The 17236-nt window shown below is 29.8% G+C and overlaps 2 protein-coding genes across 5 annotated transcripts in view; one reads left to right on the forward strand and one right to left on the reverse strand.

The window, feature by feature from the left end:
- LOC136071872 (endothelin-converting enzyme homolog) overlaps positions 1-422 on the forward strand; it is a 40386-nt gene extending 39964 nt beyond the window's left edge. For all 3 annotated transcript variants that reach the window (XM_065797418.1, XM_065797419.1, XM_065797420.1), the window contains 2 exons: positions 81-157; positions 231-422. In XM_065797418.1, coding sequence (XP_065653490.1) covers positions 81-157; positions 231-330 — 177 coding nt within the window. In that variant the 3' untranslated portion in view covers positions 331-422. The remainder of the gene's footprint in view (positions 1-80; positions 158-230) is intronic.
- Positions 423-615: 193 nt separating this feature from the next.
- LOC136071873 (pre-mRNA-splicing factor SYF2-like) overlaps positions 616-17236 on the reverse strand; it is a 35584-nt gene continuing 18963 nt past the window's right edge. For both annotated transcript variants that reach the window (XM_065797422.1, XM_065797421.1), the window contains exons 3-7: positions 13084-13209; positions 10079-10199; positions 1269-1359; positions 1080-1181; positions 616-959 (exon numbers count right to left, since the gene is read on the reverse strand). In XM_065797422.1, the coding sequence (XP_065653494.1) occupies positions 794-959; positions 1080-1181; positions 1269-1359; positions 10079-10199; positions 13084-13209 (606 nt within the window). In that variant the 3' untranslated portion in view covers positions 616-793. The remainder of the gene's footprint in view (positions 960-1079; positions 1182-1268; positions 1360-10078; positions 10200-13083; positions 13210-17236) is intronic.

A 17236-nucleotide genomic window follows, 5' to 3' on the forward strand; every position in this document is an offset into this window, starting at 1 on the left:
ATATTAAAATACTATTATAAGCTTTTTTTTTCTGTATCAACTTATTGAAAAGTTAATTTAAGCAGTTAAATCAATTTCAGATTTGGTGTGGAACTTACAGAGAACAATACATGAGAAAATTTTTGAGCGGCAGCAATCATAGCCCTAATAAATTTAGGTAAGAAAAAATTAATAAGTGAAACTACTTTACTACAGTTTTAGTAGTCAATACAATAATTTGTCTTATTTAGAATTATCGGGTCATATTCGAACTTGGATGAATTTTCGAGTGCGTTTAAATGTCCTTTGGGATCAACCATGAATCCTTTGAAAAAATGCAGGGTCTGGTAGACAGACATTTGATAAATTAAGACAATTACCTTTTTCTTTTATATTTAAAGAAATTATATTAAATATTTATTACCAAATAATAAAAATCGGAATCCGTTGTTTTACCTAAACGTGTCATACGCGTACATATATATATATATATATATATATATATATATATATATATATATATATATATATATATATATATATATATATATATATATATATATATAATATATATACTCGCGCATATATTTGGTGATAATGGGTTTCACAATTTGAATTTTATTGCATGGTTTCACATTCGTTCAAATTTATATATTCTAAAACGAACGTAATACTTATTTTGTTAAATGTCGATAAGATTACTTGGCAAAGGTTGCTGTCATAACGTCCGTGATGTTTTTTCTAGTTATAAAACAAATGTTTTTCTACCAACGGTAAAAACACAATGAATGTTATCAAACAGACGTTTATGCATTTATATAGCAGTTCCACGCTCGAGATTATCCTTGATTTCCCGGGTATACTGCCCGTAGTAACGTTCTGCTTTCTGATTAAATTTCATATTCTTTTCGTTAATGTAGTCTACATCAGCGTCCTCATGGTGTTGACGTCTGCGATGATACTTCGAACGCTTTGTAATTCTGATTGAGAATAAAAGCAATGTGCAAACATTTACAGAAGCAAAAAAAAAAATACTGTGGAGTTTTTCATAAATTCTTTTGATAATATAATGTTGAAAAAAAAATAAATCAAAAACTTACTGTTGTTCAAGATCCCCAACCATCCGATCGATAGCTTCTTCTGAAGGCCTATCTTTTCCTCCATACATTAGATTGTGTGCTCCAGGAAATATAGATTCACCCCTAATAGAGTATTTTAATAATTATTTGAGAAAAATTTACAAATAATAGCAAAAAAAAGTTACTTAAACTAATGAAAAAAAATCATGCATTTTTTTTTTGGTTTGTTGATACGTTTCTAGATCTGGTTTCATTTGTTTGGTTAATCGATCATATTGTCTTAATTGTGAGGTAGCGTAATCTAAATAAAAATACAAATAAATATAATTTATAAACTAATTATTATGATTATTGTTATATAAAAGTTAGAGGGTTTATTAGAGGGTTTGTTAAAAGTTCATTTTGGTTGATTTTTAAAAACTTGCATTAGGGTAAAACACTCCGTGTTCGTCATGCGATCTAGTCTTTGTCACTTGATCTTTAATTGAATTCTGTACCTTTAATTTTATAGATAAGATCTTTAAACTTTCGCCTGTTATAAAGCGATGATTGCTTTATAACTGGCGATTTAATTGCTTTATAAGTTTAAAGATCTTATCTTTCAAATTAAAGGCACATGATTCATTTAAAGATCAAGTGGTTAAGACTGGGTCGCATGGCGAACACTGTGTGTTTTACCCTATAGTCTCAAAATATAAAACAGTGTTCACCAAACTACTCACTAAATTATCTGAAACATTATGAATAAGCATTGAGTATTGGAAAACTTTTGATTTCATATCAATTTATGATTTAAGCACTTGGTGGAAGGGTTATATATATATGCTTTTAATTATTTCAGAACTCAAAATGTTTTCCAAAACATAACTACTAAATTAAAAATATCAAAGTCATGAAAATGAATTGTGGTCTAAAACTTATTCACAGTACTGTATATATACATATATATAAACAGTCCCTAATCAAATTATTAGCCCACATTGATATTTTTTTGTATTTTTTATCTTCTTAGATGTAAAACTTATACTTTTATAAAAATACAAATAAAAACTTTATATATAAACAAAGTAAAACTGTTTTCTAACATAAAATACACTAAATAACAATTAGAATATGTTTATTAACATGAATTATTTATATTTTGTTGATCCTCCCTTATTTTTAATAACTGCACGAAAAAGATTCGGCATGCCACAAATGCAACTTAAAGCCGTTTCTTTCAAGTGTGCATTATGGTTCCATTGCCAAACAATTTTTTCAATCAATTGGGTTCTATTTGTGACCTTTTCTTGCGAAATTTCTCTCTTTATTAGCTCCCATACAATTTCCATAGGATTTAGATCTGGGGAGTTCCCTGGCCAATTCAAAAGTGGAATTCTTCAAGATACCAATAATTTTTAATGGATTTTGCTGTGTGGCATGGTGCTCCATCTTGCATAAAAATTTTCTTTTGCTTATTTGGAAACCACTTCTTTAATTGAGGTAAAAGATGAGTTTTAATGACCTTTTTGTATTGGTCCTGTTTCAATATTCCATCCACAATGTACACTTGATCAAGGCCTTTTTTTACTAAAAACTGACCAAAACATGACTTTAGGGGGGTGTTTAATTGTCTGGATTATACAATCTTCATGAAATTTTTCATTGGCATGAAATTTTTCATTTGCCCAATCCAGGCGCTTTTTTCTCTGAGAATTGGTTATTTTTGGCTTTTGTGATGGCTTTCTACTTCTATTGCCCAATCCATGAGAACTTTGTCGAACAGTGATTGTTACTAAATTTAGTTCTACATCATTTAACTTTCTAGTAATTGCTGAGTATGTAGCAAATCTATTTTCTTTCATTATTTTTTCTAGCTTTTTCTCATTCCTTGGTATTATTTTCTTTTTTCGACTAAATTTGTCTTGCCACTGAATATCTAATGATATTTCACTTATCGAGTAATGCTTATCTTTCAGAAGATATTAAATAATTGCTTTTTTTCAGAACTGATGTCTTTTTTTTTCCCCATTTTTTTATTTAGAACTTTTAGACAATTTTTTTACTAAAAAATTATTTTAAAACAGAAAAATATTGTTTTGTTTAAAAATTATTAAAGCAAACTATACAAAATGTGTAAATATTGTTTCAAAATGGTTTAAAGTGTATCATAATATAAATCTAATGTAGTCACACGTAATCACAATGATTAACAAGAAAAAAATACTGCACTAATGTAGTCACATCTAATGTAGTCACATGTAATCACAATAATTAACAAAAAAAAAATACTGCACTTAAAAGTAGTAAAACAGCACAACGGACAAAACACAAATGTCATGAATTAAACAGATGCCATTTGTCTCCCTAAAATGTTGGCTCCCTGAAACTAATTTTATATTGTTAATAGCCTAATAGTGTTAAGTTATGAATCAAAAAACATGGTTCAGCAAACAAAGAAATTGCAAACCAATTTTAACGGCACCTAAACCATTAAATAGTCGAAATTCTACAAAATTTATAAAGTGGGCTAATAATTTGATCAGGGACTATATATAGCACTTTCACAAGTTCTCACTTAAGTGGGAACTTGTGAAAATGCTAACTGGAAACATTCAGTCGCGAACAAAAGTTTAGAGCATTTTAAAAATTTGCAGAAAACTTGAAATATTTGTTTAAAAATACTATTTTACATCGAAAATTTTGAGTATTATTAATGTATACATGCGAAACTTATGTTAAACCACTAAATTTATTATACTAGGTTGTTGCTATTTTAACAAAAAATAGAATAATAATTATGGGAAAAACAAATAAATAACAACAGAAAAACAAAAGTTTTTGCAATGTGTACACTTATACAGATATCTCTTCCATGCATCTTTTATACATCTTTATAAACTTGTTATTGTTTAATGTAAACAAGCAGCCTAAAAAAATTTTTCAAAATATTGATAAAACTTTTTTTGACTCTTTTAAAACAATTTATTTTTAAACTTTAACTTTGAATTTTTTTTTTTAAATCTTTACTTCTAACAAGGCTGAAAGCAAACACTATTTGGAAGTTACTAGAAAAGAAAATATGAAGTGTATAAAGCAAGATAACGATTAACAAACAACTTGAAAGATTACAAATTTTATGAATCAGGAAAACAAGATAAAGCAAGCGAATTCCAAAGCAGTGATGTTTGACAAAAAAAACTAAATAAATAAGAATTTTTGGAGCATTTAGAAGCAGTCACAGTAAAAGGGTGAGACTTAATTGAATGACAAGTAACGCAAGAATGAATTTTAGTAGATGGTACTAAACACAGCTGCTTAGAGCAGCGCCAATTATATTGTTTTTAGAAAAAAGAGAAAGAGAAGCAACATTATGGTTGGAGGTTGGCTGCAAGAGCATGTCTAACTGTGTTTACAATGTGTTTTTGCACCTTGTCTAAAAGAAAATAGAAATCATTCGAAGATCCACTCTAAATATGGCAACAGTATTCCATACAAAGACAGATTTGAAACTTATAGAGATAAAGAATAGAATCCGGAGTAAGAAAGTGGCAAGCACAATAAAGAGATGCAACCTTAGATGCTAATTTTGCAATGGATTTGATATATGGTTTCCAAGAAAGATTGTTAAGTATAGTAAGTATAAATGCTAGACAAAAAGTAGATAAGAAGACAAAGGGTAGATGACTCATTGAGTACATTACTGGTCATAAATATAAGAAGATCTAGATTGTTGCAATAATGATTAACTGAGAAAAATTGAGTTGTATCTGAGTTAAAGTTTACCAGCCACTGAGAGCCCTACGCTGTAGCAGAAGCGATATCCTTTTCAAGCTCAAATGCCCCCTTCAAGCAATCAGAGAGTGTTGGTTTCTTATCAATACAAGAACAAATGGTAGTATCATCAGCAAACAATGCCACCTTAGGACAATTTTTATACTACAGTTGGTAAGGAAGAAATCAATAGTCTTAAGATACCTGATACACCATGTGAAAGAGAGTTTATGGAGAAGCCCAGCATGCCTAACTTTATCGAAGGCTTAAGAAATGTCAAGAGCTATAGCCTTAACCTCTCCACATCTACATAATGCATAATAAAACCTATCGGTTATTAACATTAACAAATCACCAGTAAAAAGAGAAAATCAAAAAACATATTGATGATCAGAAAGTAAGTTATTAGATTCAAGATGAGAGATTAAGTATTTGTTAATTAAAGTTTAAAATACCTTGCTTATGATAGGAAGAAGACTAATGGTATGGTAGTTAGACAAATCAGATTGCTTTCCAGACCTTTTGAAAAAAGAAATAACAGATGTTGCTTTCCAGCAGGCTGGAAAACAACACAATTGTAAGCACTTATCAAATAGTTTTGAAAGTATAGACAACAGCTCTGGAGAACACTTCAAGACTATAACAGGTATGTTGTTGGGACCACAAGCTGTAGAGGAGTCGAAGCAGGAAATCACTTTAGATACAACATTTGGAGTGATAGGAATGTCAAGCAATGGATGAACCTGTTTGTCGGCTATATCAGGTACAATGTCATGAGTGAAGTCAAGAGGTAAGATTGATGAAAAGTTCTTAGTAAACAATTCAGCTTTGTCTTTAGGTGAGGTGACAAAATCTGAACAATGCAAGAGAGGAGAAATAATAGATTTGCCCTTATTATAGACACTGTAAAAGATTCTCCAGAAGTCTCTGGAGCCTAATCTTTGAGATGAAATATGAGGCTTTGTGGCCTGAAAATAGCGGGTTTTGGCATTAGACAAAACCTTTTTACAATGGTTTCTAGCAATAGCAAACAGACATCTGTTTTCTAGAGAATTTTTTTGGCGATAGATATAGAAGTAATGGTTATAATTGGAAATTGCAGCAGCACAATGAGAAGAAAACCATAGAGAAGAGCGAGGCTTGATTTTCAATTGTCAAGAGGGTATAAAAGTTTCCAAGCCAGCCTAAACCCAAGAAGTTACATATGAAGCACATTTGTCAGCAGAAAAACAAAAGATTTGTACCCAAGGGCCATCATGAGGAAAATCACGGTAAGAATTTCAGTCAGCTTTAAGGTAGTTGTAAGAGGTACTATGATAGGGAGATTATGATGGTGAAGAAGAATAAGATAATAGTTTTAGATAGATCAAACTGTGATCAGCAGCATCTAAGTGTGAATGTGGAGAAACTGGGCATTGACTCGGATCAGAAACAAGACACAAGTCGAGTAGAGAAGGTAAATGATTCGAATTGTCTGGAAAGCAAACTTGACACCTACAGAGTACTGACATTAGAACCAAGCCATTCAGTGTGATTAGCTGAAGGATAAAGAGAAAGGGCTTGGTCAATAAGATCAAGAATATAAATGCCTAGGCCAAGCATGTGACTAATAGAGTCTTTACAAATTAAAGGGAGATAACCATCAACACTAATATCACAAGATGAGACAGCTGAGCTCAAATTAGTCTCACAAAGAGCAAGTATGTTGAGCTTTGCAAGGGATAAGACTTAACCGAAGAAAAGTTACCTTGAAGACCACAAATATTAGTAAATAATAGATTTAGAGAACTTGAAGATGACAATGGTATTTTGTACGTTATAGTTTTTGATACTTTAGTCATTTTTTAAATTGCTTAAAGAACTTGACTCAAAGTACAGATAGTATTTAGTACACTATCTAACAGTCTGAGCAATTTTTAGAGCTGGTCCCTCATTAGGAGATAATAGAGTGAGTTGCCTAGTCATAAAAAAAGAGACACAAGCAAAACCAATGTAATGAATAAGAAGATCCAGCATTCAACATCCTTACCTAAAAAATTTTAAATATTGGATAAAGTGAAAAACTATTTATATTAAATTCACTTTAGATTCACTCTGTTAATCAATTTTAAGACAAAAAAAAAAAAATTAAAAAAACTGGAAATGATCTATATATTACACAACAAACGTGTATGTTTTAGACAGGTATTTCACTGTTTGTATGTATTTTTATTTTAGGTATTTCACTATTTGTATGTATTTTTATTTTAGATTAATATAATGATGCAACAAACATTTATATAAATTATCCAACTTTGGTTCAATGAACCAACTTTGACTAAATTAGATCGATATTTTCAATACAATAATAAAATGTTTAAAGATTTCAATAAATTTCGAAGTTTTAACAAAACTTTTTTTTTCTCTTAAAAAACAACTTGAGAATTTTTTCAAGTTTGAATTTAAAAATTGAAACAACTTTAATAAAAAAAAATTTAATGAATTAAATTACTAAAACATTTTGTAAAAAACCTTTTTATTTCAAAATGATTTATTGAAAATAATGTTAACTTTTGTTTCTAGTTATTAATATGAAACTTTATTGCATAGCTATGGAATGTTATTGCATAACTATGGAATGTTATTGCATAACTATGGAATGTTATTGCATAACTATGGAATGTTTGCTCACTTACTAATAAACCTCTAGATGTAATGGAGCATATAGTTAACCGAAATACAGACTGAAAACAATAACAAAACAGCAATGATAAAAAGTTATGGATATGTTTTACATCACAAAATAAGAAAAAAAAAGAAATAACAAAAAAAAGGTGGCAGGGTAGGAATTATGTTAAAACAATCGATTAAGCACAAACAATTACCAAATAAATAATTTCACTCCTTTGAATACCTGTGTGTAAAAATTACTGTAGCCAAAGGATCACTAATTTTCACATTTATAGACTAATATTTGTCTCTCACACAACATTTCTGGACGAATTCATTGATTTACTTGAAAGAATAGTAATAACAGGTTGCACATATTTATAGCTGGTGATATAAACATACACTTAGATACTAAAGAACTATATAGCAAAAGCTTTAAAGAAATACTAGATGTAATAAATCTTACACAACAAGTCAAAGAACTAACTCATAAAATGTGAAACATACTAGATATAGTAATTAATAAGCCAGAAGAAATATCATTAATTATACTAGCTGTGATAGACTAAAATTTGAGTGACCATTTTCTCATTGATTTTAAATTAGAACAAAAATTAGAAAAAAAGTTATACCATCACATACAAAAGCTTAAAAACAGTGGACATGCAGTCCTTTAACAATAAAATATTAAGAAATAAGCTAGAAACATCATCAGCTGAAAATATGAAAGGCAAAATAACAGTATATAACCAAGTAATGGAAGAAATTGTGCAGAAACATTCTTCACCCAGAAAGCCTTTGAAAACTAAAAGAATAAAAATAGTCTAAACAGCTGCTTAGTTTGATGGAGAATATATGCAACTTAGTTTGATGGAGAATATATGCAACTTAGTTTGATGGAGAATATATGCAACTTAGTTTGATGGAGAATATATGCAACTTAGTTTGATGGAGAATATATGCAACTTAGGCATATATTCTCCATCAAACTTCTTTAAGAAAAACAAAAGTGACAAAAAAAAATATAGACAAAAACTACTTGAGCTATTAACTAGTGAAACAGGTATAATTGACTCAGGTAACAAGAGGTTCGAATTGTTTTTAGTTCCACGAATTCAAAACTCCTATTCCACAACCAAAATGTAAAATATGGAGCACAGCAAGGTACAGTCCTGGGTCCAAAACACTTTAATATCTATATGAGACCACTATACAAATATCTAAACATAATCAATGTTAAAACTTTTGGATACTCAGATGATCATCAAACTCTAAAAGCATTTCTTCCTTCATCTCAATATAATGCAGTAGTCCTGGATATACCATGTCTTTAAATACATATCTAAATGGATGAGTGAATCATTTTTAAGTGTTAACCAATTAAAAACAAAAATACCAATTGTGGCACCATTTAGCAATCAAAATGATTTATTACTAAAGTTACTTTTGTTAACAAGGAATGTATTAGATTTATTGACTCCGCAAAAAAGTTTAGGTGTGATAGTTGACAATGAATTATCTTTAAAAATACAAATAAATGCGGTGTTGGTGTAGTGGTAAAGTGCTTGCTTTGTAAGCAAGAGGTTCCAAGTTTGATCCCCACCATGCCCCTGGTAGTACTGCGTTGAACTTGTTACTCCATGCAGCAGCCTTGTTCTTCAAGGTTTATATTTCGGAGTTATAGAGTTTAGAGAGGGTTGCAACCACAATTAAATAGCCTCCTCGTATGTAAAGGCCTTCTCGACCTTGAGTAGGTGAATTGACATAAAAAAATAAATAATTAAGATTGTTAAAAACTGCTACAATATAATGAGCAAAATATCCAAAATAAAACAATTTTTATCGCACAAAAATTTGTGCACCATAGTATGTTGACTAATATTTTTACAGCTAGATTATTGCAACTCCCTCTACTTTGGGAATGAAAAGACACTATTAAAAAAACTGCAGTCTATTCAAGAATAGTATTTAAAACCAGAATAGAAAATCAAGTAAATGACCAGGATTTTAACAATTTACATTGGCTAAAAATTAGAGAAAGAATCTATTTCAAGGTACTTTTGATAAAGTACAAATCTATTATCCTGGAAGCACCAACGTCATTATGCAATTTAATTTATTAACCAATGTCAAAAAGAACACTAAAATTAAAGGAAATAAAATGCAGTAGTCGTTTTGGTAATCAAGCATTATCCCACTCTTGTCCTAAACTTTGCTATTTGGAAGTATAACACAGATGATATACTTCCAAATATCATCTGTAATAAAAAAACACACCTAATTATAAGAAAAAACTAAAATCTTATTTAATGGTTAATGATGAACAATTCCATCAAAAAGATTTTGAATATTATAAAATTTTACTAATATAATAATTTGTTGCACAGCTGAGCAAGTGTTTTGTCAACTTATCCATTATTCTGGCAAAACACAGTAGCTGTGGGTAAACCTATGTATTTATCTATTATTATTTATTTATTTATAAATTAAAATATATATTTACATCACAATTTACATTACATTTCCTTAATTAAGAAACTTTGATAAAAAGCGGTTTTGACAAATTTTTTTTTAACTTTTTTAACAAAAAATAATAATAATTACAAGATTTAAGTCACCTATGAATCCAGGATCTTGATTGTTTTTTTTTCTTTTTTTTCTCTCAAATTTGTCGATGTCATCAGCTGTCTCTTCTAAAAGCTTTATTTCATCGTAATTCTCACCATTCTCAAGTGCACTCTTAAATATATATAATAAATAAACAAAAGATTATTTAAATTTACATGCTTATTGCTTATGTCAAATTTTCAAGACATTTAGTGTTACATTCTTATACTTATAATACGAAATATAAATGTGTTTAAGACAGTGTTAAATCCTTATACTTATGATACAAAAATGTTTTTGAGTTTTAAGTTGCATAACACTTAGCAGATTCAAACTTTTTTTAAAAGTGTAGTTTTTAAAACTGACCATTCTCAATTACACAACAATTTTCAATGCAAAATCTTGGAACAGCTCTGGCTCGAACTTAAACTTCCACAAGAATCTCTCCTAATTGGTTGCATTTATTGTCTACCTACCAATAACAATTTGGTCTTTGATGAAATAGTGAAAACTCTCCCATGCAAAAATGTCCATTAAAAAGTTTAATGGTTTAGTCACCGGTGACTTCAATTTTCCAGATGTCAAATGGCTTGACAACTAGATCAATAACAATGGCATCGAAGCTAGTTTAGGCACAAAATTTGCTGAAATCCTACTTAACCTACACCTACACCAACACATTTTTGATCCCACCTTCATCCAAGCCAACAGTCTATTCAAAAACATGCTAGATCTCATAACTAGCAAAAGGGCCAATCAAATAAGCCACATTAATATTGGCCCTACTTTTGGTAGACTGCACTCTGACATGGCAACACCAATTAGCCATAAACGCTCACAACTCTCTCCATTTTAACAGCTTGAAATTCATAAGAAAGGTAACTACTCCAAACTAAGCAAGAAAGTTAATTGGGTAAATCTAATTAAAGATCAATATGCAGATGAATGCTACCAAATCTTCTGCAACAACCTTATTGAATGCTGTCACGAATTCATTCTGTACACCCCCTCCAAACCGACTAAACACAGGCAGCCTTGGCTGACTAGCAAAATACTCTAGTTAACCAAACTAAAAAAAACTTTTGCACAACAGCAAATGGCAAACTGTACCTCTTGTCAAAGAGTACAATCTCACTAAAAACTTCATCAAAAAACCTTCCTGCATTTCAATTAAAGAATTTGAAAACAAAACAACTAACAATAAATGGAACCCTAAATGTCTCTACACTTAGAGTAGATGGCAAACGCGCTGTCAGCAATCAAATAAATGTGCTCACCCTCTGGGGAAATAAGCAGCGACCGAGCACTTATTGTCAATATACTAAACAATCAGTTCCAGTCAGTATTCACAATTGAACTGTCAGATCAATCTTTACTTCATCAAATACACAACTGCTCTAATCTCTTGTGTTATCATCACTTATGATTCCATTCACAAGCACTTATCTGTTCTTAACGCCAACAAATCAACTGGAAGTGACCATTTAGCCCATTTGTGCTTGGTGTATTAGCCCGTCTGTGCATGGCCAATGGCGGCAACTACCCCATTTGCTGTTATTTTTCAGAAATCATTAGATCAAGTCGTGGCTCTTAGCAAATGCAATGCCACTGTTTTAAAAAGGCTCCAGACCCAGCAAATTACAGGTCAATCTCCATCACCTCTGTACCATCCAAAATAATGGAAAAAAAGGTAAAAGACAAGATCATGGAGAGCCTTGTAGCCAACAAACTTATTACCAATTCTCAACATAGCTTCATAAATAAAAAAGCCTGCATTACATATCTGCTTGAAACCATTGACTTTTTAACCTACAGTATGTCTCATAAACTTTCTGTAGACATGCTCTTTGTTGACTTTGCCAAAGCTTTTGACAAAGTCCCTCACAAAAGACTAATGCAAAAACTTGAATCCTACGGAATTAAAGGTAAAATTTTCGACTGAATTGAAGCTTTTCTTTATAGCAACATAACATGGACTCGAACCTGGTTGATAGAACTCAATGTCAAGAAATGCAAGGTTATCTACATCAACGAATACAACGTTTTGCCACACATTTACTAAATGAATGAGTATAACGCCAACAACAAAGTCAACAGAGCTGAACTTGAGTCAACAACATTTGAAAAAGACCTAGGTATTCAAATTACCAACATTTAATGTATGAAAATCATGCCAAAATAGCCACTGTCAAGGCCAATAATGTCCTTGGAATCTTAAAACACACTTTCATCAGCAGAGACGCCAAAGTATGTAAAAAGCTTTGCACCACCTATATAGGCCTACATCTCAAGTTCGCAGATACTGCCTGGTGCCAGTACCTCAAAAAAGACATAAATACCATAAAACGCATCCAATCCATCAGGCCACCAAAGTACCACATGAAATATCGCTTTGATTATGAGACAATATGTATCAAACTGAGACTCTCCTCACTACTCAATAAATGTTTATGCGGAGACCTCATCCAAAAATATAAAATTGAGGACAAAATTAACTCAGTTAGCTGGCACGTTGCTCCACTTAACATCCCACCAAGCTACAATCATTTCAAGCACTTTCATTGTAAAATGGACAACTACTGCCTCGCTCAATTTAACTTTTTTAACAACTGCGTCACTCACTCATGGAATACATTACCAAACAAAGTTGTCAGTGCTCATAGTGTCAACTGCTTTAAAGAAAACTCGATCAGCTATTAACATAATTACTACAGTGCATCATCTTCCGTGCGATCATGCATGAGCTCGCCCAACTAGCTGTTGATGGGGTTAAACATGCCCGTTCCATGTAATTTAATTTAACTAACTAAAAAACTCCAAGATGATACTGATGATGTCATGATGTATCAAGACTTGCCACATCATGGAACAGCATTTAGTGAGAAAGTTTTCTGTTAGCTTTCTCATCAATGTCATTATTTTGTCAAAATCAAACATTGAATATTTCGATCCATCAACACTCTTACCACTGCACTGGTAGAGTGTAGAAAGTATAAAATATGTAAACTGTTTGTACCTGGCGTGCAGCTTTATCATTTAACTCCCATTCTGCCCTTTTACGACGTGCTTCAAAATTCTTTGGAAGTTTTTTTTGCTGGTCTTCAGCTGCAACTTCTTGATGATTTAGTTTTCTTGCCTCATTCTAAAATAAAAAAACTTGTATGAAAAGTACAAAAAAAAAAAAAACTCAAGTATTTAACATCAAATATATAAACAGGTCTATATTCAAGAAGGTAGGAAAGAGGGGGGAGGGGAACAATGTGAGCCTTTGCAGCCCCTCTCCTGCTAGAGCTCAAGGGAAAGTAAATGTGCAAGAACTTTTTTATGTTTCAAGTCAAAAAATCTATTTAAAATTTTGTAAACTTATTTTTCCTATGCATTGTATTTTGGTTGAGATATCTTCAAAAATTAATTTAAGACATTCTTTAATTTAATTTCATACAAGCAATTGCTTGGATAACTAATAAGAATATTACGCAAAAAGCAGTCCAGAGTTTTGTTGATAAATAATGTAGTAATCACACAATAGAGGAAATAATTTATTTAAAAAAATGTCCACCAGAATCAGATTGCAATTTTGAAACCACGATACTTTGTACAATTATAATCTAAATTTTGAAAATATTCTGTCAACGTCTTTCAAAAAAAATTGGGTTAAATAGGCAGGTCATGGATTTTTGGTGTTCAAAATAGGTAACTTCTAGAGATGGTGCAAACTTTTAATTTTGTAATATTGATACTGGTATCAAATAAGAATGTTTTACAAAAAATTACAGTGATAGAAGCCTGGGAACAATATACACCTGAAAAATTGAGACCCAGTCCTAAACATAGAAATAAGAACATTTTTTTTTGTATTATTTTAAAATTGATCGAAATTTATTGGAAAAATTAATTTTTCTAAAAAAAATTTCTTGTCATTTAAAAATGGTGACTAAAGAAAGTTTGAAACCCCCTCTTTTTGAGTGGGTTGTCAACTTTACAAGGTCATAACCTTTGAATATTAAAATATTTTTTTACTAAATGAGAATTTTACAGAAGAACTTTAATTGAATTCATAATTTTAGAGTTATTTTTTAGTTGCTATTATTGCTCCCTTCCTTAACAAACATTTGGACCTTAGGACCCTAATTTTATAAACAATACATTAATTACGGTTAAAAGACATTTACATTACAGGTTAAATGTACAAATAACATTCCTTTGTTTTGTATACTTCCTTGTAGTATACCGCAAAAAAATTTATAACCAGATATTATGAACCTTTTTTATCTGCTGCAGTAGTTAATAAAAAAATTTTAAAAATTGATTAGCATTGCTCATATCATTTCAAAATGCCAAACATTAAAAACTCTCATAAAGATCTCAACTTGTTTCTCCATGCAGCAGCCTTGTTTGTCAAGGTTCAGAGTTAAAGAGTTGAGAGAGGGTTATAAACACTATTAAGTAGTCTCCTCATCTGTAGTGGCCCTCTCAGCCTTGAGTAGGTGAATAAAAAAAAAAAAAAAAAAAAAGATAATAGTCTGTCTAATTTGTTTTTCAAAAGGATCAGGAATGACAGAAGTTAAAGCAGGAAAGGTGACATAGAACAGAACACATAAGTTCTTTTTAAAATCATTTGATTTGAACAATAAAAATTTTTCTAATGGCATTTGTACTAAATGTAGAAAAGCATTAGAAAGAAAAAAAATTATTATTATTATTGGAAAGAATTAGAAAGACTTGAAAAAGGAGATTAAAAACATTATTCTGAGTTAACCCTATGATAATCTAAATATTAATACGCTAATTTAATAGTAGTAGTGTCTTTTTTAAAGTAGTTTCTAGGCTTTTGTACACCCGGAGTAGTATTCCACGCGGTCTTTCGGTCTGCAAGCGAATTAGAGCTGATAAACTTTTAGTTTCAAGAGGAATTGATGTTGTTCATTGTTTAATTTTACTATAAAATTATAAATGTTTTTTTTTTTATTGGTTGTTTGTGTTTTCCTAATTTTTATAGCCTGTTTCCTTTTAAATAAAATAAGACTGTTATTTGTGGACATATGTATTTACATAAATTTGCATATATTTCAGTATATTTTAAATTTCTCTGTATCTATATGTATACTTCCTTTTAGCTAAAAAAAAATAAGGTATAGAAAATAGTAAATAGAAAAAAGTAGCAGAAAGTAAAAAAAAAAATCATTTTTAAATTTGTTCTTAAATGGTTTCAACTTTTTTTTTTACATAAGATAAAAATATACTAACTGACATTGCCAAAAAAAATATGGATATTATTAAATCCTAAATTAAATTGTTAGAGGTTTTTATTTTGAATAATCATTGAAATAAAATGTTTTAATTTTTGTTTATTAATTTTCAATGGTAAACCAGTGGTTAAGCTAATGAGTTAAATTGTTGAGGTTTAAATATCATATATATTCTAAAGTAATTGCATTTGATTCTTTTTTTTAAATACATTGCTTAACATTTTGAACTTTTTTTTCTTTTTTTCTTTTAAATAGTTAAATAAAATTGTTTTATAGATGAGAAACCAAGATTCAACATTGTGTTTTTGTTTTTATTACCAAATAATATCTTTGTTATTATGATTGCAGGTTTTTGTTGATTTTTCTTTTTGTAGATATGTTTACCACTTTGTAGATATGTTTACCACTTTGTAGATATGTTTACCACTTTAGACTATTATTATTTTGATATTTTTATTTAATTTCTTTTCTCTTTTTTTTTGGATGGTCAGTATTAGGCTTAAATAAGTTATTAGAAGAAATACTATTAACTTAAAAATAATTGATAATTTATTGAAATGATTAGAATTAGGCAAGCTGAAATTAATTGTCATCAAAATATAAGAAATGCTGCTTGGTAAGAAGAAATTTATACCAAAATTAGTACATCATGGTTAGACAAGTTAAAAGTAATTATCACATTAATAAAAGAGATAGCTTAGATGAGATTAATCATCCTCAAAATGTACAAAATGCTGCTAGACAATCAGAATATATTGTATAGCTAGAAGTGATACTATTCTAGATTATAATTATTTAGAAGAAATGAGCCAGATCTGTCAGCATTGCTGTGTCTAAAAATTTCTTGATGAAACACATTTTTTATGTTGCCATAATAAAAAGGTAGTTTTGCTTTCATTTTTACTATTTCTGCAAGATTTACAGGAAGTTATATCATAATTCCAATATCAATTTTTAAAAATACATTAGAATTTAATATACCTGTCTTTATTTTGCTTTATTTACTGATATTGTGGTTTAACCTAAAAATCTTAGGCCGCCATGTTTTAAAATATGTGGTCAAGTTTTTCATTGTGTAGGTAATGTTAGACCAGATCAAGATATTCCCCTAACATTATCAACTATATATCTCTGACCCACTTGCAGCAGTAAATTTTAAAAAGCAATAACATTGCAATCAACTTTGCTTACATAATTTAATGTTTCATTTGCAACCTATAGTTAATGAAGTTGCTGTTGTATTTGATGGTGCTGCACCTGCTTCCAGGGAAGTTATTTACCCAAAAGGTCATTTAGAAGTTTTATTGAGAATGTCAGCTAACTTAAATCCTACGGATTATTTACTTTTTTTCCCCAAGAGATGGCATAATTGGTGCACAATCCTGAGCATGCAACATTGGTTAGAAATCGTGTATCTCAGTTTTACAATAAATTTTAAGTTAAAATATAGTCTTTGATTAGAAAAGTTCGCAATTTGTAAGATTCTTTTATGTTTATTTATTATTCAGTTGTAACAATAGTAATATTATTGGTAATATGTTTAATGATAATAGTGAAATTGAAGTGGATAATATTAGACTCGAAGTTATTAGTGTAAATGGTAATAGGCGACTTAAAAATAGTTGTTGTCAAATAAAAGAGATAGATCTAGCTAGGATAAAATTAACCGTTGTTGAAATGTAAGAAATGCTGCTCAGCGAGCAGATAACTTACTTGCAAGAATTTAGTGTCAAGCAGTGTTAATGTCTGTTAATTCAATTTTACTTAGGCACTTGAGAACAAAGCAAAGTATGAATTTTTCTATTTATAGTAATATTTATATATCTATAGTAATATATTTAGTGATTTATAGTATATATATTTATAGTAATAAATAGACTAATAACAGTTTATAACAACAATTTATAAACAAACAGTTAA

The sequence above is a fragment of the Hydra vulgaris genome, chromosome 05 (assembly GCF_038396675.1).
Source record: "Hydra vulgaris chromosome 05, alternate assembly HydraT2T_AEP".
Classification (NCBI taxonomy): domain Eukaryota; kingdom Metazoa; phylum Cnidaria; class Hydrozoa; order Anthoathecata; family Hydridae; genus Hydra; species Hydra vulgaris.